Source organism: Loxodonta africana, chromosome 1 (genome assembly GCF_030014295.1).
Source record: "Loxodonta africana isolate mLoxAfr1 chromosome 1, mLoxAfr1.hap2, whole genome shotgun sequence".
Taxonomy (NCBI): domain Eukaryota; kingdom Metazoa; phylum Chordata; class Mammalia; order Proboscidea; family Elephantidae; genus Loxodonta; species Loxodonta africana.
Window position 1 is genome coordinate 155,686,791 of NC_087342.1, and position 24,307 is coordinate 155,711,097.

General features: G+C 33.3%; 1 protein-coding gene across 1 annotated transcript in view; it reads right to left on the reverse strand.

Annotated features, from left to right (window-relative positions):
- LOC135231871 (ephrin type-A receptor 7-like) overlaps positions 1 to 24,307 on the reverse strand; it is a 79,422-nt gene that overhangs the window by 47,720 nt on the left and 7,395 nt on the right. Inside the window, exon 3 of the mRNA XM_064289070.1 lies at positions 22,718 to 23,387. Coding sequence (XP_064145140.1) covers positions 22,718 to 23,387 — 670 coding nt within the window. The remainder of the gene's footprint in view (positions 1 to 22,717; positions 23,388 to 24,307) is intronic.

Genomic DNA, 24,307 nt, shown 5'->3' on the forward strand with positions numbered 1-24,307 from the left:
CCTGAACAAATTTATCATAGTTATTCATAAACAAAAAGCACTTCAGAAATGTTCGTTGAACTACATTAAATTGGTTTTATATTCCAAACATCTTTCCCCAACAACCATTTTAATACTGAATTTTTGTTAAGGCCAGTATTTTTGCTTTGTTTGATATTCTACTCTCCATGCATTGGTGGTGGTGGCACAAATGGTTAGGTGCTGAACTACTAGCTGAAATTTTGGCAGTGTGAACCCACCCAGAAGCACCTTGGAAGACAGGCCTGGTGATGTGCTTCCGAAAGGTCACAGCCTTGAAAATTCTATGGAACAGTTCTACTCCTCAAACATGGGGCCACTGAGTCAGAATCTACGTCACCCAGCAACTAACAACTCTCCATGCAGTACTGAAGTATACCTAATCTCCCTATATATTACTCTCTGTTTAATCATTTTCCTCCATAAAATGCTTAATAATTGGGTAATAATTTAAATTGTCAAATATTAAATCTAGCTTAAAAGTACTTGTACCCTTGCTATAAGTATACTCCAGTGAGAGCAATTCCTCCAGATTTCCTTCCTAGTACTAGCTCTCCAGAGGTTCAAACAGATTTGGAAACTTTGATCTCTACTTTGAGGTCAAGAAAGGCCACTACAGATATAAATGTGTGAATGGAAATATCAGAGTCATCCTCAACTGAAAAACTACTGATACGATGCAAGTGTCTTAAAAAAAAAAAAAGCAGACAACTGAAAAGGGGAAAAGAGAAATGGAAAACACTTCCCAATATTCAAATGGTGCAATGTAATTCTATGGTATTGCCAGGAACAAATTATAGCATCTTGACCTCTTCTTATGTCAATGGTTATGCCTTGGTAGAACAAATGACAGCCTAAGGTAAGCCGACTGAATGTAGCAGAACTCAACCAATAATTTTCTCAATCACAAAAGAAGTATGAATAAGAAAGGCTTTACAGCAGATCCTGTTGTCCTGAGAAAGCTACCGTAAATAATATTTATGAATATAAATAAGTTATGAAATGAAAGAAGAAACAATGGGAGGGAGATATAAAGGCAGGGAAGTTGGTCAGATATTTAGCTAGGCAGTTAGAAGAGTAATGGAATAAAATAACCCAATTTTTTAACCTGTGACTTCATAATTTAACTTCCACCTACCCAAAGATAGAGTAAATGTTAAACTCTTCATTGTTTAGGAGATAGTGAACCTAAACTAAATATCTATGATCTGAATTGTAGTTGGATTTTGACTTACATTACAAGCTTTATACTTTGGAGCATGTCAAACAACATTAGATTTAATTTCCTTAATTATAAAATGGCACAACTAAATTAAAAAAAAAAAAAACTTATATGGCACATTCTAATTTTTTTTTAATTATATAGTACAGTCCCTAACTCTACAAAAGAAAGCAATTTCTACACTCAATTCCTTCCATCTCAGGATCTTTTACAACTGTCAAAGAAAGTCTCAGCTATGCTGACACAGCAGTGCAGAGTAAACTCCAATCTACACATAACTTCAGAGATCTGCAGGTACACAAAGTAAAAATCACCCCCTTTTCCTGACAGCAAACATAGGTCAAGCTCCCCGGAAATCCTTGACCCCAGTAGCATGGTAGGAATCAGAAGTAAAATCAACCATGCCCTCAAACGGATGACGGTTACCTTTTCAGTTGCTGTGTGTGCTTCTGCCTGGCCGTCTCAATAGGAAAAGACAGGAAACGTTAGACCAGATATTGGAACTGCTGGTTTATTTTTCCCTTCAGATTGCCACATTGAAATAACAAACAAAAAATCCAGCAACTTTCATGACTCTCAGTTAGAGATGCCACTATTCACCTGATGATTCTTTTATTGAATATACTAAAAAGAACCTGCCCCCTTTTTTTTTTTTTTAACGTTTTAAATAGGAAAAGCTAACTAAAGCATTCAAAACTGAATGCTGCTCATTTACCTTTTTTTGCATAAATTGTTCTGTGAAGGTACAGCAGTACTCTTTAGTGCAACATGAATCTAACCCAACAGAGAAAATTACTACCACAGAAAAAAAACTGACATTGTTGTTGGCATTAAAAAAAAAAAAAAAATTATTTCACATTTAAAAATATTAGCATTTCAAACCTACCCTTTACAAACTAAAAAGCATAATTATTTTAAAGACAATAAACATTATGTCTATTTTGATATCATATATTTCTCACCAACCAAACCAAACCCCATTGCCATCAAGTCAATTTTGACTCATAGCAACCCTATAGGACAGAGCAGAACTGCCCCATAGAGTTTCCAAGGAGAGGCTGGTGGGTTGAAACTGCCTACCTTTTGGTTAGCAGCTGAGCTTTTAACCACCGTGCCACCGGAGTGCCACCTTATATTTTCCACAGGAGAGCTTAATTAAAATATAAAATGTAAATTTAAGAATTTAGTTGAATTATTCTTCAATTTCTCTTTGAAAATAAATAGAAATACAAATTCTTTCACGGAAATAACACTTGTGTAAAAGTTATTTATTAAATTATAGCAATATCCTACTTCACAGAATATCATGAACCTGATACTAAAACCTGCTACTGTCAAGTAGATTCCGACTCGTAGTGTCCCTATAGGACAGAGTAGAGCTGCCCCATAGGGTTAGCAAGGCTGTAATCTTTACGGAAGCTGACTGCCACATACTTCTCCTGTGGAATGGCTGGTATGTTCAAAGCTACTGACCTTTTGGTTAGCAGTCAAGTGCTTAACCACTGTACCACCAGGATTCCTTGAACCTGACACTAGTTAGGAGAAAATATCTAATTTCATTTAATCATAATAAACAGCAATAATTGCAATCAATTATGGAAAAGTATGCTTTGACATTCCAGTCTGATTGAATTAAAAAATCTTTGAAAGTCATTTTAAGACCTGTTCTAGCAAATCACTATTCGTGCTGACATGGTGTGGTTTGTTTAGCCATATGTAGTAACCCTTTATTGGCATCTTTTCTCAAACCACAGCCCTCAGCTACCAAAGCTTTCAGACCAGAATCTAGAAACCCCAATTATTTCAATGTTTGTTTGGTTCCTAAAAATGTGAAGTAGCTATAGGGTCGCTATGAGTCAGAATAGACTCGATGGCACTGGGTTTCGCTTTTTTGTTTGTTTAGGTATCAGTGTTGTATGTGAAGACAGAACAATGTTGAGTAATATAGTACGTGAATGCTATTTAATGCCATGCTGGTCTCAGAAGTTTCCATCCAAACAATGCCTCTAACAATAAACTAAGAAGCTCGACGAGCCAACCCAGTTTGGTTAAAATTATTCAACCAGAAATAAGTTTAGAAAGTTACCAGAAGCCTCTATAACACCAAAATACACGATTCACACACAAACTCTGTACTGACCTAGCAGGCCTGAGCTGAACAGGCGGGGCAAAGGAGCTGAGACGTGCTGAACAGCAGCAGTAGATGGCACTTGGCTTCTAACGCTCAGTGTTACTAATTTGACTTCTGCAGATCATAAAGGACAACTGGCCTTTTCAATGTAGATTCAAACACCTGGCTAAATTCATTAACCGGTGATTCCATGTAGCAAAATGCACTGTCTTCTAACCAATTCTTCCCTGTTTTCCTCTATTACGGAAATTTGTTGAATGAGGTATCTGAAGAAATCAAGAAAACCCATGACAAATAATGTAAAAAGTTTAATCAAAATAAAAATTTTCACAATTTTTTTTTTTTTTTTTTAAATGAAGAGAACTAGACTAGACTGTGTAGATCACTTAGAGAAAGTTTATCTCCAGGGTAGGTGACTCCTGTCATTTCTAAAGTGCGTGCGTTTGTGTTAATTTGTATGTACTGGATTTATCTCAACAATTCTGTACAAGCAGACTATTTTAATCCAAAATATTTAAAAAAATAACTCAGTTTAATCTATCACCACCAGCACCACCACCACCAATAAAAGTTATTTACTCTTCGTCAGGATATTGCTTTGAAAATAATTGATTTACTAACTGAATTTAATATTTAATACCTAAAAAAAAAAATTTTATATGAGTAGGTATTGTACATATTTCATAAATGAAGCTACAACTCTAAATAATTGCCTTTTACATTAAAAAAAAATGTTTTCGAGCCAATTCCAAGTCATAGCGACCCTATAAGACAGAGTAGAACTGCCCCATAGAGTTTCCAAGGAGCGCCTGGTGGATTTGAACTGCCGATCTTTTTTGCTAGCAGCCATAGGTCTTAACCACTACACCACCAGGGTTATAATCATTGTTAAATCCTGCAGAGGATAAACTACTGATGAGAGGGAGAGGTGTGAGAACTCTGTGAAGTTACTGTCAACATGGATAATTACTCTTTGGTCTTTGAGCATCATTTTTACTTAGGATGGTGCTTAGATTTAGACAAATGTGAAAAAATAGTAAGAATTGACAGAACACATGTTTAGGGTCTTTGTATGACTAGGTTCAGAAAGACTTCCAGGAAGAGATTTTGTGTATGATGTTACCTCATTTTTGTCAAAAAAAAGAACTAAGAAGAAAATATCTTACTGATCAGATGCCATCTTCGTAGAACAGAAAACATGTTCACTCCTTTAACAAGTACAAATAAACAAGACCTATGAGGTGAATAAAAATCAATAAACAGATTCCAAAAATTTTACAACTGTTTATTTTCAGTTAAAACATGATTGATGTCAATTAGATGCAAATCTGTTCTGGTGATTCTCATGAAATCCACCATGTCAAATATTCCCTTTCCATGAAACTCTGAAAATGCAACACTATGCTTTAACTTCTCTTTTCCTCCAAACCTTAAATTCCACTCATTCTTTGAAATTACTGTTTTATGTTTACCATAACTATTTTTCCACATTTATCAGTGGTGATTTTTTTTACTTTTACAGTGGCTACTTAAAATTGTTGAAGTAATGGATATTCATGACCACTGGTACATTTTAACCCTCATTTTTTGTGAAAGTTTCTTCAGAATAAGCAATACGCAATGCACAATTTTAAATATAATCCCCAGTAAGCAAAATGTATAAAAAATGTGATTTAGAGTCTAAGAAAGACAATTTGATTGCAACAGACATTACTAAACAGAAAGAAAATGAGGTTTCAGACAAAGCTTTACAAATGATAAACAAAATACAGCCTTTCTGTCTTGCTCTCTAATGAGACCAATCCATTTTTTACAATAATAAGGAAATATATTCTGCTTCATTATGTTTGGAATGTGAAGTGGTAACTCAGAATTGTCTTTGCAATTTATATCTTTTCTTAGCACAAACTGAATCTTCTTTTTCTGAGACGTGGCATTGTATTAGAGACTAAAGGAAGCCAAACAAGGGCTTGTTCTGCAGGAAAATCAAGCTCTGCATGTAAAATGTCATGACATATAAATGAAAATAATTCAAAGTTAATTTGTGTCAAAATAGTAAATCTGTGGCTATTACGAAAATGAACTGAAAGTGTGGAATGGCTAGAGGATACATCCTTGCTTACTTGACAACAAAAACAAACACATACACACACACACTCCAGTCATCATTTGCTTTTGATTCGCTTTTTGAAGTGTCAGATAACATTATTTCTCAAATGACACACAAGGGCTCCATTTGCTATGCATAAGGTCAGTGAATATTAGCTTCATTTACACTTGGCTGAGAATCAGTTGGTGTCAACAGTAGAGGCTTAGTTCTTCCACTGAACAGGGTTAGAATCTGACAGAGAGCTGCCACTGAAGAAGATGGATGATCTTCTTTGCTGACCTTGCTCCCCCCAAAGTGTCATAGTTTGGGTCTCTTTATATCTGTACAACAAAAGACCCTCTCTGAGCTTCCCAGTGGCCTTCAGCTTTATTGGTGCTAACGAGTCCAGACATTTTCATCGATTGGATTCTCTACCTTTTAAACACAAAAGCTTGCCCTTTTTGGCTAGCTAAACCTTGGCATAGATGTCTTTTTTTGTAATTGCTTCTCTGCTATCTATTGGAAAAGAAACAATCAGACAGACAAACATCATGTCAGCACAGAAAATACTGAACTATTTATCTCAGTTTCCCAATACGATTTTAATGAAAGTGATATGTCATTTGCCTGCAGAAATTAACCATTAGGTAATATCATAGTATATTTCTAAGTAGAAAATAAAATTTCCTGTCATTTTGATGACTGACTAATATGAAAACAACTGTTATGCAAAACTATTCAGTTTAACTATTTAGTTAGAAAAAAAGTGCACCCCAGTCACTTCATACAGTTACTACCATATTTTAAAATGAATGTACCTATTCTACATAACTTTCACAACACTATTTTTGCTTTCTACTAGTGGCTGACCTTGTGAAATATGGCCTCTCACTTTAAAAAAATACATAAAACTATTTAATACCTAACAAAGTTGCTCTAACAATGTGTAATAAATTACATGTTGCTTTGAGGTCCTTGCTGTGGGCTATTTTAATACATTGGAGATCTGTTATTGATATTTGAATAATTTGATAGAAATTACATAACCTCAAATCCAAATGTTCAAATACCCAAATGGTGAAATGATGAAAAGTCTTACAAATAGATTTACATGTAACACATTTTAGGAAAAAGGACTATTTTTAGTATAAATGAATATATATCTCAGAAGTTCTAAATATAACAGTACATAGCTGTAAACATTATTCCACGCAAAATATAATTTAACATATTTTCATATCTGGAACTATAGAGTTAACTAATAAATACATGTATGCATAAAATGAAAACCCTGGTGGTGTAGCAGTTAAGAGCTACGGCTGCTAACCAAAAGGTCAACAGTTTGAATCCACCAGGCGCTCTCTGGAAACTTTACGGGGCAGTTCTACCCTGTTCTATTGGGTCGCTATGAGTCGGAATCAACTCGATGGCAATTGGTTTGTTTTGGTTTGTATATAAAATATCCAATCCTCAGTAGTAAAAGAAAGGATTAAAAACGAAAGTGGATTTTACCAAAAGTGAAAATGAGGATGCCTGAATAGGTTAACCCTCTTGTTAGACTGTGGACAAAATATAATAATTTTCAGGTACTCTGAAATAAAAATTATTAAGCCTAGACTAAAAGATTCTAAAATTCTGCATATTGTTTTTACATTAATGCTTTCATTCAATTTGAGAAAATTAACAGAGTTCAAAATAATTATCAATTAAAATTTCTGTAGCCAAACATTTTTCTTCAGGGAATATCATTTACCACGATCATTAAGATAAGAATACTTATTAATGTGGAGCAGCCCATTAAAAAAAGAAAATGCCTACAGTTATTCAAGGAAAAAATGCAGGAACATAATTCCCTCTTATTTTTAATACATATAGATCATACATCAATGAGTTTTAATTTTTACTCTCTCATGTAAATAGTATTATCCTAATAAAATTTCAAACATTTTCAGGTATGTACAGGCAAAGCATGCATCAATTCTTATTTAGAATTCTCTTTCTATAAAACAGAGTGAACAAAATCAAAATTGTTTCTCTAAGATGTGAGGCAGAGGCACCAGAAACAAATACCTCCTTTTTGTATATTTATTTTTTAATAAAACCAGTCATTATTCTTATTTGATGACTATGGTGTTAAAAAGCTAAAATTGATCTTAAAAATCAAATGAGTTCCTGCACACCTACATTCACTGCAGCACTACTCAGGACAGCAAAAAAATAGAAACAACCTAAGAGCCTATCAACAGGTAAATGGATAAGTACAACATGGTACATACATACAATGGAATACTACTTAGTAATAAAGAAAAATGAGTTCCTGAAACATCTTACAATGTGAATGAACCTGGAGGACATTGTTGAACAAAAAGTCAATAACAAAAAAAACAAATATTATATGTTTTCACTTTTATGATATGCCAGGAATAGGTAAATATACAGAAACTAATGTTCACTGGTGGTTACTGGGGGTGGCTGGTGAGGAAGCACTCCTTAGGCAGTAGTCACTTTTTGTTTATAGAAATAGAAAAGGTGGTCCTGAATACGGGAGAAGTTTGCAGAGCATGACCAATGTAACTAATGTCAATAAGCTGCACATGGAAAAGGGATGAATGGGTAAATGTTAGGTTGTATATGGTTTTGCATCAATAACAACCACCATAAAAAAAGGGGAGGGCTACAGATGCTGATACTAATTGCACATAACCAAGCACTTCATAGTTCTCTTGGTTTGGGGGCTTAGGGCCATAGTCTTGTGGGACAATCCACTCAATCGGCATAATATAGTTCTTAAAGTTTAGGTTCTACCTCCCAGTATGGTATCATATTTTTACACAACACGTACCGTCTACATTTGTTTGCCAACCATGCTCTCCTACCATAAGATATTTTCATAACTGCTGCTATGCCAATTTTTTATTACATGTTCCTATAAAAAAAATTTGGAACTGTTGGCAACCATGGAAAAAAAAAAACATAGAAGGCATGCGTTATTTGTGCAAAAATACAGTAGTGTCTGGGGTCTTAAAAGCTTACAAGCAGCCATCTAAGATAAAACTATTGGTCCTAATTGGACATAACAAAAGAGACAAAAACTGAAGAATCAGGGAAGGAATTGTACTACAGGACAAATGTCCCTACATGAACCACGGCCTTCTCCACCTTGATACCAGAAGAACTAGCTGGTGCCTGGCTACCAGTGTTGAACATTCTGATTAGGAACATAAGAGAGAAATCCTGATAAATGTGGGAGGGAACTTCAAATTCTTAAAGAATCCAGACTTGCTAGATATATTGAATCTGGAGGAATCCCCAAGATTATGGCCCTGAGTTGCTCTACAAACCTTGAATTGAAACTATTCCCTGAAGTCATCTTTACTAAGTAACAGTTTAGCCCAAAGAGTAAAGACTGTCACCCTTGAGTACAGCACTACTTAAAAAAAAAAAAAAATTACCTATATAAGACCAAAGGGTCAACATCTATTTTAAAGCATAGATGAGAAGATCGAGGGCAGGGAGATTAAATCAATGGAAGTGAAACAATTAGAACACAAAAAACAAGAATGCTGACACAATGTGAATTTAACCAATGTCACTGATTTTTATGTCTAGAAACTGGAATGAAGCGGGTTATACTGTGTACATTTTCACAAAAAAAAAAAAAAAAAAGCCCCTTTTTCTACCCAAACTTTGTACAAAAATAAAGAAAAATGTCAACATGATTCCTTACTCCCCAATTTGGGTCCAGGATGGTTTTATGTGTTCAACTGACCTAAAAAGTCTGCCTGAACATATTCTCATGAACATGACTATCAATCAATGTCAACATTCTATCAGACACCGTCTGACTGGCAAGTGACAGCCAGCTATCTACTGACATCAATGAATAAACAACCACGCCTTTTATATTTATATGAATAAAACTTTTATCATTTTCCACGTAGATTCGCTTATATGAAAAAGCAGACTTGGCTGTTGTTAGGAAGTGGCAAAAACGAAGTGGCTGCACTGAAGAATTTGTGCTTAATGTGAACTCTGGTATACATCAGTGTTTTGTTTTTCAACAAGTCAACCTTGTCTCAGCTTGTATCATATAAGCTTAACTGAGCTGAATTCACAGGCTCCTGAATATTTATGCTGCCTTCTACAAACCTAACACGTAGTCTGTGGTCTCCGCAGAAGAGTATATAATGACAGAAAATCCTTAAAACCTACAGATCAGAAGTCGTGTCATTATTCTAACCTTGTTCCCTCTTCAGCATTCACCTATAACCTGTCTCCCTGGTGGGAAAAACTATTTAAATTATTACTACACTCCCATTTGCTGATCATTTCCACATTTCTCACTTAGATTTTAAACATGCCATAAGAGAAACTGTTACAGCTTTTCGAAAAAAAAAAAAAAGGATTAAGAACTTGAACTGATTAGACATTCCTATACACATCTTGACTGAGTTCCTTTATAATATTGACTGACAGTGATGCTTCTGGCTTTATATAGTCACAGTCCAAATGTTACCGAAGGGACTACAACCTTCGACATTGATCAAAGAGTGGTTTATTTTCATGGATCTATAAACAGGTTGGAATTCAAATGTTGAAAGTTTTACAGTACAGTAGATGGGGTCACTGTGTGTCAGAACCGACTAATCGGCATCCAACAATATTGCTGTTTAAAACTTTTTGTTTTAAATTTACCATTTCCTCTTTCCAATATGAAATTCTTTCACCAGATTAATATTGAAAAATTAACTTTAAAACTTTTGTAAATAATCAATATTATGAATGATCTTAAGTAGTAAAAACTATATTTGCTATTATACCTAATTAAGGATTCTACAGGAAGCATAAAAGCGGTGTAGTTCAAAATAGAGAAATATGTCACCATTTGATCAAAGTTTTGCAATAAGTAACAGTTATTAACAAAGTACAATCTTTTTTATTAATTTACTATTAATAAAAAAAACCCACTGTCATCGAGTCGGAATTATATAAAATTGATGTTATGTGAGGAATCAAGGGTAAAAATATTACCAGCTATATACTAATATTTTAATAAATAAAGAAACCGAATGAGGAAGGAAAATTACATTCACTATTTTAATCCACTTAATAAATGTGAAGGTATGTTCTAAAATGTTTTAAAACAAGAAATAACGTAGAACTTTCAGGTGGTAAATGTAAAGCTATTGCTAAAGCCTAAGGCACAAAAGGAGAACACGCAGGAAAAAAAAAAAAAAAAGAAGCCAGAGGGAGCAGAGAGGTAAAAGAATATCTAACTTACCATATAAGGTATATTAGAAAAAAAGCATGAATAGATATACAGTGATAGCCCGGCTAAAAATCTTGAAAATCAATGAGAGAGCTGTGTGAATTTAAGTTTGCATGCCAATGCTGTTTTATTGGCAAAAATTGCAAACGAAGGAAAATTATCAAACCATTAATGTTCAGCCCTGAAAATTACAGTGCTCTTGTGCATAACGTTTGTGCAGAATAAACATTAGACACGGTAAGAAGCATGGCCAAAACAGCGAACTTAAAAAGTCCTTGTCAGGTCTCTTTTGCAAACTAAAATACCACCTCAGTATAATAAGGCCAGAGCTACGTGTTTTCCCCACTTCAGCTCACAACCAGGATGTCTATACTTCTTAACACGTGTTAATTTTAAAGGTCAGTTTTGATAAGCAGATTTTACAGAAGCATGACTGTCACTCTGTCCTTGGAAGGGCTGAGGGACTAAAGTCTGAAGGTTTCTTACACAAGATCAAGTCAGAAAACACATGGTTAAACAGAAGAGCCTGTGTTTCCTCCCCCAACCATCGGTTTCTGATGCTATAAGAGGTGACACCGTTTCTCATTTTAAAATACATTTACATACAAGAGTCACAATATCCAAAACATACGCTAGTTGCTAAAAATCACCTTCTTAGGATCTGATAAAATATGGCAGAAATTTAGAGTAGGTAAAAAAATATATATTTTCTTTTCTCTTCTTAGACATAAACAGCCTTCACAAATTCCTCACAGCAGAGGAAACCTAAACACCCGCTTGAAGAATAAAGGACAGTTTACTGTTAATAATTTTTTGCCTACTGATGTGAAATTAAAAGACATTACTGAGGTAGCTTTTTTTTAAAAGATATGCAGTAATCCAAGAATATTCTAAAAGAGTTTTCAGTCTCTTCTTAATTGTGAATTGAGACCTTCCCAGAGAAAAAAATCTTAATTACTCAGCATTTATAAATTAAGGGATTATCACACATCTATTTTTATTTAGAAATCTAAAAATGGGTTCAAGGAGAAAAATAAGCTTTATTTTCTTGTTTCATTATGTTGATTTATGTATTTTTTTTGTTTTCGTTTTTCCACTGGTGGGGCTGTGGGTGAACAGTATATGTGTTCATGTGTATGTGTGTACACGTGTATGCACATTAAGTGCATGTATATGTATGTTGTATGTACACAGTGTTTGTGCGTATAGTTGAAGTGGAAAGCAAACTAGAAAGAGTAAAAAGTGCGGATTTTACTTTGGGATTTGTCATTAATGGACTGTCAGAGCCATAAATGAGAACATCAGTTACTCTGCTTATTAAAAAACAAAACAACAACAAAAAAGAAACCTCTAGTTTATCTTTTATAATGTACAATGAGCCCAGACTGCTGTGATGTACAGGCTTTTTAATTGGCTGGTTTTCGGAAGTAGATTGCCAGGCCTTTCTTCCTAGTCCATGTTAGTATTGACGCTCTGCTGAAACCTGTTCAGCATCACAGCAACACGTTAGCCTCCACTGACAGGCAAGTGGTGCTGCGCTTGAAAGGCGAGAATTTTCCACTGGATCGCCACGGCTCCCCTCACAATAAAACAGGATAGTGTAAAGTATTTCACCTTGTTAAAACACAAGTAGAAGATGTAAAGAAATGTTTTAAAATCAATTAGTTTTACTGCACTCATCTCCTAGTTTTACTCATCTCCTCTTTTAAATTAATGTCATTAGTTAATATTAGCTAAATTAATGTCATGAAGTATTTTCTACATGGAACTAGTTTAAATAATAATAGTGAATTACTATTAAAATAAATATAGATACAAATATCAAAAGCACTGGAAAATATAGAGTAGTTTGGTGAAGTTTCTGAAATCTAATATGAACGTATTATTTAGATACATTCTACTGCTTCCTACCTATGCACTTCCACCCTTAATATCTTCCCTACTCTAACTCTCTTTTAGAATGATATTCTTTAAAAATAAATAGGTAATATTAACATGTAGGCTACTGACCATCCAACTTTCATAAACAATAAATGCAAGTATATAGTTAATAATTATATCCAAATGCTCTTATACTTTATTAATAAAAGTATCATGGTACATCTGTCTCCAGATCTAGGTTTTCTATAAAAACCAAAAACAAGTCCATTCAAGTTGATTCCAATGCATGGTGACACCACATATGTCAGAGTAGAACTCAGCTCCATAGGCTTTACAATGGCTGATTTTTTCAGAAGTGGGTCATGAGACCTTTCTTCTGAGGAACCTCTAGGCAGACACAAACCACCAGCCTTTTGGTCGGCAGCTGATTGTATTAACTGTTTACACCACCTAGGGACTCCATAAAAGGCTATAATCCATAGTGTTAATGGCTTCAGTGCAGGTCTGAGGCTAACACCACCATAGGTGAGGGGCTAAACTAGGTGTTAATTGGGTGACACACGAGCTAAAATATAAAACACAGTGCGTGTCATTTCCAACTCATTTGCTTTTCTAATACACTGAAAGCAAGAAATAATATAATCAACAGTAAATTATTTAAATGAAGGAACCAAATAAATGAATTAAAAGTCTACACTATATAAAATGTATGCCATGTGATTTTTTTTTTAATACTGTATCCCAGTATATATTTTCCCTAGCTTTCTACTTACAGCATTCATTTATACCAAATACAGCTAAACAACTGAAACCAAACAATAAACTTTCCAAATTTTTTTTTTCCATAAGATCACAGACTTTGAGTGAAAAATTCACATTTATTTTATCTCAGGTACATATTATTCTCCATGAAAAGCTATTAATTAGGATAAATATTATGATGTATACCCTTGGATGCAATAACTTTAACAAAGTTTATATTACGGGTAGAGAACAAAATATAGTGTCTATAGTTCATTAGCTCAGCCTGTACCCAAATTTGAATTGTTTTTGTTACAGGATTTTTATAAAATCTCTAATTATGTATGTTTGTGACCTTCTACTGTCTAAGTATTAAACCCATATGAATATTATAATCAGGGTATCCATCCATAAAAATAATTTTTGAGATATTTTGCAGGAGATGGACTAATTTCACTTTACTTAAATGTACGGAAAGTTGAAGTACAAGGATTTTCTGAAATTTGCCTCTCTGATTTATGCACCAGTTTTTTTATGCACATAGAAAAAAGTTTTAAATGTGTAGTCAGGTCAAATTCCTGCCATGAAAATAACATTAATATCATTTACACAAAACAATTATACAAAATATCATCATAAATCAAATCTTCCACAGACTACTGATAAGCATCTTAGAGGAAATCGCTAGAAGCTGTATAGAAAAATAAAATTTAACGCAAAGTTTTAAGTCATTATTGATTTGTATTACTACCTTGCCTGCCAGAAATTGATACAAATTTAAATTTCCATTAGAAATATAAAAGAGTGACACATACTTGCCAATGCTATGTTAATTAGAAACTCTGAAATCATATACTGATCTTATAAATCACGAAAAAATAAATCGGAAATGCTAATTTTGTATTTACTCTCTTCCTTCATTATCCCTTCCTCCCTTGCATCATTTCTTCTTCTTGTCTCTCCATATTCATTGAATAATTACTATGTTAAAGACACTGTGGATACATAAAAAGATGATTAAAGATCAGTAAAAAACAGTATAACTTTAAATGAAGCCTAAAATGTCCTAGAAGGAAATTGTGACATGATTCTAATTTTAAGTATCAACGATTTCTCTCTCTCTCTATATATATACATACACATATCTATATATATTTAGAAATTTTGAACAAATATCTCTGGAAAGTATACAAGCAACTGAAAATAATAGTTGCTTCCAGGAAAAGGGGCCGTACGCATTACCTATTCAAAAATATCTTCAAACAAGTATTACCACCTTCTGCAAAGTGAATAATTTACAAGAGTGTAAAAAACAATACATACAGGTATAGTTCAAATATCAGAAATGCATTTTGACATAATACTGAGTTCAGATGATTTCCAATTTATAGAATTAAGTGTAATAATAGTTCATGGGCTGATTTTCAGATTTTATGTCTACGATTTTTTTGTTTATTTTGTAATCCAAGCTAATTATTTACAATATATAATTTGGAAGAAAGACATACTATTGCAGCAAAAGTCACTTTCCCATATAAGATAAACTTCAACACACTTCAAGGCTTTTTTTTCTTTTTTTAGAAAATGTTATCAGGCTCTTGTATTGCTCTCTTTGTCAAGATATAGATAATGATTAAAAAAAAAAAAAAGTAAAATGCCTTACATGTCATTAGATGAGAGATACAAAGAAATGGAAAAGGAAAAGACATACAAAGACATTGACAAATGGAGAGTGAGAATGGGACAATAAAAGAATATAAATGGCTATATTATTTTCAGAGAAAATTTTTTTTCAAATCTGACGCTGACTCCTCATGTTTGCTACTTATTTGCACAGCACCCTGCTGTATACTGCGAGGAAAACGAAACATAATAAAGAGTTCTCATACGCACAAAATTTAAGACTACTCATAGGGACCAGGTATATACAACAAGAAATTAAGTAATGATATGAATTCGAAATAAGAAAATATTTGCCTTGAAAGGGGATAGTATATGAGTAAGTCTAAGAAATTTGGTAAATATTTACTGGAAGACTTACTTGGTGCAGGTGCTGTGCTAGGTACTATGGTACGTAGTAAACTACCTCAGTTAAGAAGCTTAGAAGCTGTAAAGGAAAATTGTAAATAATGGTAATGTTAGAGATCATGTGATGGTTCCCATAATACAGGATCAAAGTATTTCTAAGTATTCAAAAGGAGAGATTGTTCTAACTTGGGTACAAGTGGTATTTAATTTTATCTTCTAAGGAAAGGCAGAATTCCAACAGCCTGAGATAGGCTAGGTGAGACCTTATGAATAGGGATGATGATAGAAAAAAGCACAGCATGGTAAGATCCAGGAGAATGGTACTATCATCGGTATTTGGAAGAGAAGAGTTACTGAAAAAAAAATTTTTTTTAAAGGATAGGGTTAAGACGAAATAGGTAATAGTGAGGGCCCATGATGGTTTATTTGCTTTTCTATTTGTCTGAAGCCAAATGTTGAATAATGGCTCATTGTAGAAATACTAGCCTAAGAAATAAGGAATTATTTTTTATATATAGTTAGGAGCCATTTATAGTTTCTGAATAATAAAGTGATATGAAGTTGTGTTTTAAGGAGTGCATTCTGACTGCCATATGAAGAACTGAATGAACTGGAGCAGAAAAGAGAAATGCAAAGCACATGAAATATTTAAGATGCTGGAAAAGACACTGACATAAATATTTTGAAATTATTATAAATTAAAGAAAATGTTCAGATTTTTATCACCTTTCAAGATGTCCTAAAAGAAAGATTATTTTTACAAAGGACTTTGCGACAGATAAAATACTCATGTATAAAGATGTGATTAAGCTGTCGGGAAGAGCTAGGACTCTGGAGCCAGACTGCTTCTATGTGATGGTGGGTACATAATCCATTCTCCCTGTGCCCCAGTTTCCTTACAAAAAAAGTGTATATACATCATACATATAATGCAATACTTCAATAAGAGTATTTTTTTCTCTTCTAAGTTGAGAAATAATAGTGTCTGTCTTTAGATTAAATAAATTAATAATAATTCCCCTTAAAACCAGTTGCCCTCGAGTACATTCTGATGGCGATCCCATCTGTGTCAGAGTATAGCTGCGCTCTATGAGGTTTTCAACGGCTGATTTTTCAGAAGTAGATCGCCAGGCTTTTCTTCTGAGGTGCCTTAGGGTAGGAACTGCCAACCTTTCGGTTAGCAGCTGAGTGTGTTAACCATTTGCAAAAAATCTCCCTATAAGATTAAATACATTAATCTATGCGAAGCACTTAAAACAGCTCTTGGCACTATTAATAACTAAAAATCAAACACAATCTATGAGCTGTACTTATTAAATGCCTTGGATTTTCCCCCATTTACACCATTTAAACTATACCCGCCGTATACTACGGCTCTATCAGCTAAGCCCTGTGTTTTATACAAAGCTAAATTAATTTAAAACCTTAGATTTGGGAGACGCAATTCAAGTTTTCCCTACATGATCTACCAGGTTATTTATAACTTATACTGTTAAAAGAAAAAGTCAATGTTCAAGATATTTTAACAAATCACAGAGCGAACAAAAGATCACCTGCAATCACGCCACACCAACATAGTCATTGTTATATTTTATATCCCCATCTATTTTTCTCTACGCATATTTTTACATAATTCTAAATCTCAGTGTATGTAAAATCTTATTATTTCTTCTTTCATAATTATTAATAAAGAGTTCAAAATTTATATGTAGTATCACTGATATTTGAATGACTAAATTTGATCATGGTAATGCACCTTAATTTACTTATCTACTCTTCTAACACTGGATATTTAAATGTTTCCAATATTTCACATTATATGTAATTCTGGGGGAAAAGGTCATATAAAGTTTTCTTTTCTTTTATTGAAATGTATCTTTAGGTAAATTACCAGGGATGTAATTACCATCTCAAAGGAGGCATAACTATTTGTGACTTATGAGATACATGTTCCTTTATTCATTATCATAAGACTTTTTTACTTAGCAAACTCCTTGTTTAATTCTCGATAATATGACAATAGCAAGCATTCATTGATTATTTGCTATGCCCCAGATACTATTCTTAGGATTTTTACATATATTATTTCATTCAATTCTGACAAGAATGCTGTGAGGGAGATACTATTTTTATTAGCTCCACTTTATACTTAAGGAAATTAAGGCTTACAGAAACTGTCCTAATTTATACACCTGGTAAATTGTAGAGCCAGAATTTAAAATCTCTCTGTGGGTCAAGAATCTGAGCTATTAACTCTGTAGTGTATCTTGCATACCTGTGAGTATGTTATGTATGTATCTGATTATAAATACTATATATTATAAAGACTTATTTTTATAAAAGTTGATGGTACAAATTACACATTAATCTTGTGTGGAAATAAAGCATGATTTTCAAAAATATAATCAAGAAACACATTTTAATATTGTTAATTCTATAAAAATAATTTTTTTTAATTTACTGAATTATACATATAATATACACATGGGGTTAATATATGCATAAATTATATACTACTAAAATAATGATAGACTATGTTAAGTTATTCATATAAAACATTAAGAAGCAACTATTAGTGATATTTCTTACAATAAAAATTAGTAATTTATGATATCTGAATTCACCATTACATTAAATATCAAAAAGGAAATTTCTTCATCTTTGACTTAACTCAAAAAATTGAAATTAAGCTATAAAAATAATACAAGCATATCACATCTCTAGTTCAGATACAGATGCATAAAAACTGCACTACACTCCTGGATTTTTTACAATTAATGACCACATTTTAGCGTCAAAATCAGGACACTTTCGAAGTAAAAAGAGGTAGTGTTAATTATTATTCCAGGACAACAAGCAAAACAATTGCATCCCAGGCAAACTGTGGATGTGGTTGGTCACCTCGCTCAGAATAAGATTTCAATAGTTCTTAAGTAACTGAAATCCACTGGTTGAAGTCCAAGACAAATTTTACGGAAGTAGTGTGGCATAGTAAGGAAAAAGATTTGAACTGGAGGCTTGGATTCTCATCCAATTTTGTTACTTATTAGTATCTCTATGCTTCAGTTTCTTTGTATGTTTGAGAGAGAGAGAGATGTGTTCTTAGCGATGTGGTAAGGATTAAGTGAGAAAATGAACATGACTGTTCAGTATAAATTGCAAATTCCATACACAAATGCAAGTTATAATACTGAGCTTCATACTTTAACAAATACTGTTCTACTCTCTAAATGGAATCAAATTGTACAAAAGTTTCAAATATATTTCAGTATCCAATTTTCTCTCTCTTCCAAAAATATTTAAATAGGTAAAGACAATACAGTGTGCTCTCACTTTTAAAAACAGCTATACTTTTTGTGTAAGAAAATACATTGGCTAGTTTGCATAGAAGTTGTGACACACCTTATAAGGAAATTTTTAAAAGGGGCTTTTGACAATAAAAGCATGCTAACAGACTGGAATTATGTTTTGAACTTACTATGAAGCATGGTATTAAAGAATTAGAAGTTTTCCATATATTAGTAGACTTGAGTGGCATTGTTTCTCAAGGCGGAGTTATTTTTCAAAATCATGAAAAAAAAAAAACTCTTACATCAATGAATCAAACTGTAATCAGTTTCACAGTTATTCATATTTTATGTTCTCCTCACATGTGAAAAATCCTAACACACATTACAATGGGCTGCTACTCCAGAAAGCCAAGTACCATTACATACTTGGCTTTAAGTGGCTAATCACCTTCATTTGGCTTGGGACTCCTTCGCATCCTCTCTCAAACACATTGGTTTCCCTCAATATGGGACTAGAATTTGTTTTCACACTCTTTACAGGATCATTGAAAGGAAACAGGAGAAATACTATAAAGACAGGCCTGGATTGATTCCAGAAGCAAGTACTCTCAGCAATGCACTGGAATTATGCCAACAGAGAAAGTGTTTTTGCAAATGAACATAGTATCATAGTTAAGTATATCAAAACCCAAACCAAATCCACTGCCATCACGTCGATTCTGACTCATAGCGACTCTTTTGGGACAGGGTAAAACTGGGTTTCCATGACTATAATCTTTAAGGAAACAGACTGCCACATCTTTCTCCCAAAGAGTGGCTGGTGGGTTCAAACAGCCGACCTTTCAGTTAGCAGCCGAGCACGTAACTACCGTACCACCAGGGCTCCTATGGTCAAGTATAAGGTATTTAATTCCTCTGTCAATATCACCAGTGTTAAAAATTAAGAAAGTTAGGTCATAAACAATTGACTTGATTTACAATGACCACATCTTCTTTCAGTTGAACCATAATGAGGCATCTTGCCTCTTTTAATCAGGTTTTGTTTTTATTTTAATGAACTCTTACTGTTGTTGTTGTTGTTAGGTGCCATTGAATCGGTTCTGACTCATAGTGATCCTACGCACAACAGAAGGAAGCACTGCTCGGTCCTTACTATTAATACCTAATTCCACCTATTCCAAAACGGAATTAGTGTCAATGATGATGGAGTGATTTCACTTTGTTTTTAAGGAACTTAGTGTATTTTGCAGATGACAGTAATTTTGATACTCAAATGTGGTTTCAATTCTTGAAACCAAAATAAATGAATGTGAGCAATTTTCATGTTACCATATTTAATGGTATTATTTTGTTCATTTGGAAGAAACTGGAATATTTTGTTCATGGTGAATGTATTTGTATAGAATTCAAACAGTTAAAGACTGCTTTTTCTTACTAAATTCTTTACTTAGAAGTATGGAACTCAAACAGTTCCTGCTGGCTTTTTCTTATCAACATGTAAATGTTGAAATCATTTGAGCTAAATTACACAAAATGAAATAAAAAATACTGTAATTCTCTTTAAAATTATTAAACATTAAAGGAACAGGATTTTAATGTCATTTTCTAGGCTTTTCTTAAATTTAATTACACATTTTTACATGTACTGCTGCTTTCTTATTTTTCCCATTTTGAACTGCACAAATATTTCACTTTCACATTATTCAAAATCTGCATAATACTTAAACTGACTGTTTTTACAGGTAAAATTTAGTTCCGTGTTCTTAAAATATATTTATAATAGTTACTGTTGCTAACTTCGAGGCAATAAGAACACTGTACTTCATTGAATTGATTAGCTCACTAAGAATATTTCTATACTTACCCAGTGGAATAGCATTCTGCCTACTTGTAGTGATAAATCTTCACCAGTGTTTAATTCTCACATATACAGAAATTGAAGGATTTTCTACTCAATTAGAAATTCTGCCAGTGAGGTATGGGAAAAGAGGACAGTATAGACAAGTTTGACTCCTTCAGGGGGTGTCAAATGAGGCTGCTAAACAGACTGATAGGAACTAAACTTACAGCATCTCCATTCATTTGATCGGAGTTAACTTCATAACGTCAGATATGATACAGATGATAAGTGAGTATTAGGCCGTAGGTACTTCATATGCTCAGCAACCATCCACTTGAAGTATTTAACTCTTCCAACAGGGCCAGAAAAGTGTACTTGTTCAGTTACTACATTTAATCATTTAAGTTCAACAGAAATACAACCAAGTCACATAAGTAATTTTTAAATTTTGAGTAGTCATGTGAAAAAGAGTAGAAAGAAATCATAGAAATTTTAATAACATATTTAATCCAATATATAAAACATACGATTATTTTAATAAGTAACCAACATAGAAATTATTGAGGTATGTAACATTTTTTGATACTAAGCCTTCAAAGTCCAGTGTATATGTTATACTTACAGCACACCTCAATTTAGAATGGCCACATTTTAAATTAAGAAACAGAGTAATACTTGCTAGGATTCTCCTTGTTTCATGATAGAGAATAGGGCAATATCATTGCTAAGAGCTCAGGCCCCAGAGCCAGAGTGCCCTGAGCTTGAATCTAAAGTAAGAAGTATATTGCTTACTCATGTAACTGTAAGTAAGCTATTTATCCTTAACAACCCGAATTTCCTATTATGTAAAATAGATACAGTATGATACCTACCTCCTTAAATGAGCTAATATATGTGAGGTACGTGGAAAAGTATCTGCACATAGAAGTCATGAAAAAAAATTTAGTTGTAATTATTATTAGCTATACAACCAAAAATTTTTTTTTTTTTTTTTTTATAAAACCAAACCAAACCTGTTGTCCTCAAGTCAGTTCTGATTCATAGCAACCCTATACAGGACAGAGTAGAACTGCCCCATAAGGTTTCCAAGACTGAAATCTTTACAGAAGCACCCTGCCACATTTTCTCCTGCAGAGCAGATGGTGGGTTTGAACTGCCAACCTTTTGGTTAGCAGCTAAGCACTTAACCAACTGTGACACTACAACTGCTTTTATTAGCTACAGAGACCTCTACAGTAACTGGAAATTGCAAATACAAAACCATGCTGCTGGCTGAGGAGTTCAAAGAGTATATAAAAGAAATGTTTTTGGAAAGCATTACATTTTGTAAGTTTAGAGAGACATAAATAACAACCTAATTATAAGGTATCTTAAAGGACACCAACAAACAGATAAATATCAATTTTGAAAGTTCATGTGACATAGTATTAAACGGAAAAATACTGGCCAGTTATTAGGACCAAACAATGTTATACACGAAAAAATCTACTTTTACAAAACAAAGAGAAAGACTTACTACTTCGTATGTTATTATTTTTCAAAACAAACAGAAAACTCTCAACAACTTATTAAAATAACTAAATCTTTACTTTGGCCCATGTCCACAAAAATGTGGTCTACTGTCAAATGGTTTATCAGGAAACTATTTGTTTATTATCTAGCCCGGGGGGGGGGAATATACACATATGTTTATTAAGTGAAATTTGATTATTCTAAATCAAAGTTGTAGTGTCCATAAAAGATCGTTGTAAAACTTTGGAAATGTATTTGTACATGCACTGCCAATCAGTAGAGCTCTACTTTTTTCTGCTACTCATAGGCCCAAACAACACAGTTTCGAAGACAAAAGGAATTACATCTCTTTAAATCCTGTTTAATAGCACCTCGGTCTTCTCAGGCTAAAGTTTACCTGTCTAATCTCCTCTCTTAAACCTCAAAGCACAATGCACAACTGTTGACTGCCATGTCATGCATAAGGCTATTTAAATTTTAGCAACAAATACCATTATCATTAATATTTATTGCATACCTTTAGTGCAGATACTACTGTCGGCAATCATTTTTGTTTGCCTAAAATCTACAGAACCGGGCTGCTGGTATAAAGAATACTCGACGTTCAAATTATTATTATTACCCAGAATTTCAGATATTGACAAATTTAAAGTAAAAAAACTGCAAATCAGAATTTTAAAAGTACATGTTACTTACGTTCACAAGTGTCTCCTTTTTGCTGGTAGCCGGCCTTGCAGATACACTTTCCGATGGGCACTAACCATTCTCCTTCTGCACTGCAATGCATCCTGGGGGAGTTTTCTGCCTCTTCCTCTGCACTGTTGACACATGTCCCTCTAACTTCGACTAAAGAGGAAAATTCTGAACCAGTCACTGTATCTGGAAAGATAGCTAAGTTCTCAATAATGGACCAGCACTTCTTGTAGTACACTTTGACAGAAACCAAAGCTATACAAGCCCCTACATCCTGAAAGGCAAGATAGAAGCCTTTTTTGGACAAAGGTCCAATTTCTCTCACCTCAGTGTTCAGCTTCATCTTTCTTTCGCCAAGGTCACCCTGCGTAAAACTTTCATCTGCAGCAATTGTATCTATTTTTACATATAGGTTTTCTCTTATATTCCTGCCAGTGTCATAGTCTGTTTCATAATAGTACAAATTAAAAGTTTCCTTGCAAGTTCCAAGTACTCCAGGAAGACTGTTACAATCCCTCAGGGTGAATTTCAATTCTACAAAAATCCTTTGTGCATTGCCTTTTGAAATCCAGTTAGTCCGCAGCCAGTTGTTTTGGTTGGGTTCCATAACCTGACACACCTGGTATGTTCGTATGGGAGTGTAGTTCTCATCCAAACCGCTAATTTCTTCCCACTGTAAAATAAAAAAAAAAAAAAAATGTTATCAGTCATCCTGCAAAAAAATAATTGTTTCAATAAGTGTGTGAGGAATCTTTTTCAGTGTATCATGAATGTGGATCTTTGAAGGCATTAGGTTGATTTCCTACCCTGGCAGACACTATAAACAGAGAATATAGGATTCAGAGTTCAATTTCATCCTGGTGGTGGAAAATCATTTAGGTTGCTTGCATTGTTTGTGTGTACAATAAATATTTCATTTTGTTCAATATTTCTTTGATAGTCTTTTAGTATTTTCTTTTTACACTATTATGTCTACCTTCTCCATTGAGATTATAAAATTTTACAGACTAAAGTTTACAATTATTTAAATTGTCATTTAAAGCATATACATATGGATACATGGCAGAATTTTTGACAATGTGGTTGACATTTTAATGTCCGTATTATACTTATTCTTTTATACCTATACTTTTATACTTATACTTAGTGTGCCTAAAATGTAAGGAAGAAAATACTAAGAATAATTTCAAATGAAAAAGCATTATTTGACATATTGATTTTTATAATGCAGAATATTTTATAATCTCAAGATGGGAGAATATTACTCAAGGGAGTAATGCTCTAAAGAGGTATTTATTTATTGTAGTGATATATATATTGTCCATGAAGCCACACAACTATAAATCAATATTTATAACAGTGTGATCCATTTTATATATAATTTACCTGCAATAGGCAATCAAATGAATACAGTAAATTAGCATGCCGATCATATTTAGTGATAAGCTTTCTGACAGGAAAAACATCAGATGTTTGAAATTGTCCACTTACACATTGATACAATGTGTACTATAAGTAAACCCGTATTACATATGTTAAGCAAAAAGGAAAAAACTAATTTTATTAGAACTTGCAACAATTTCAAAGATTATT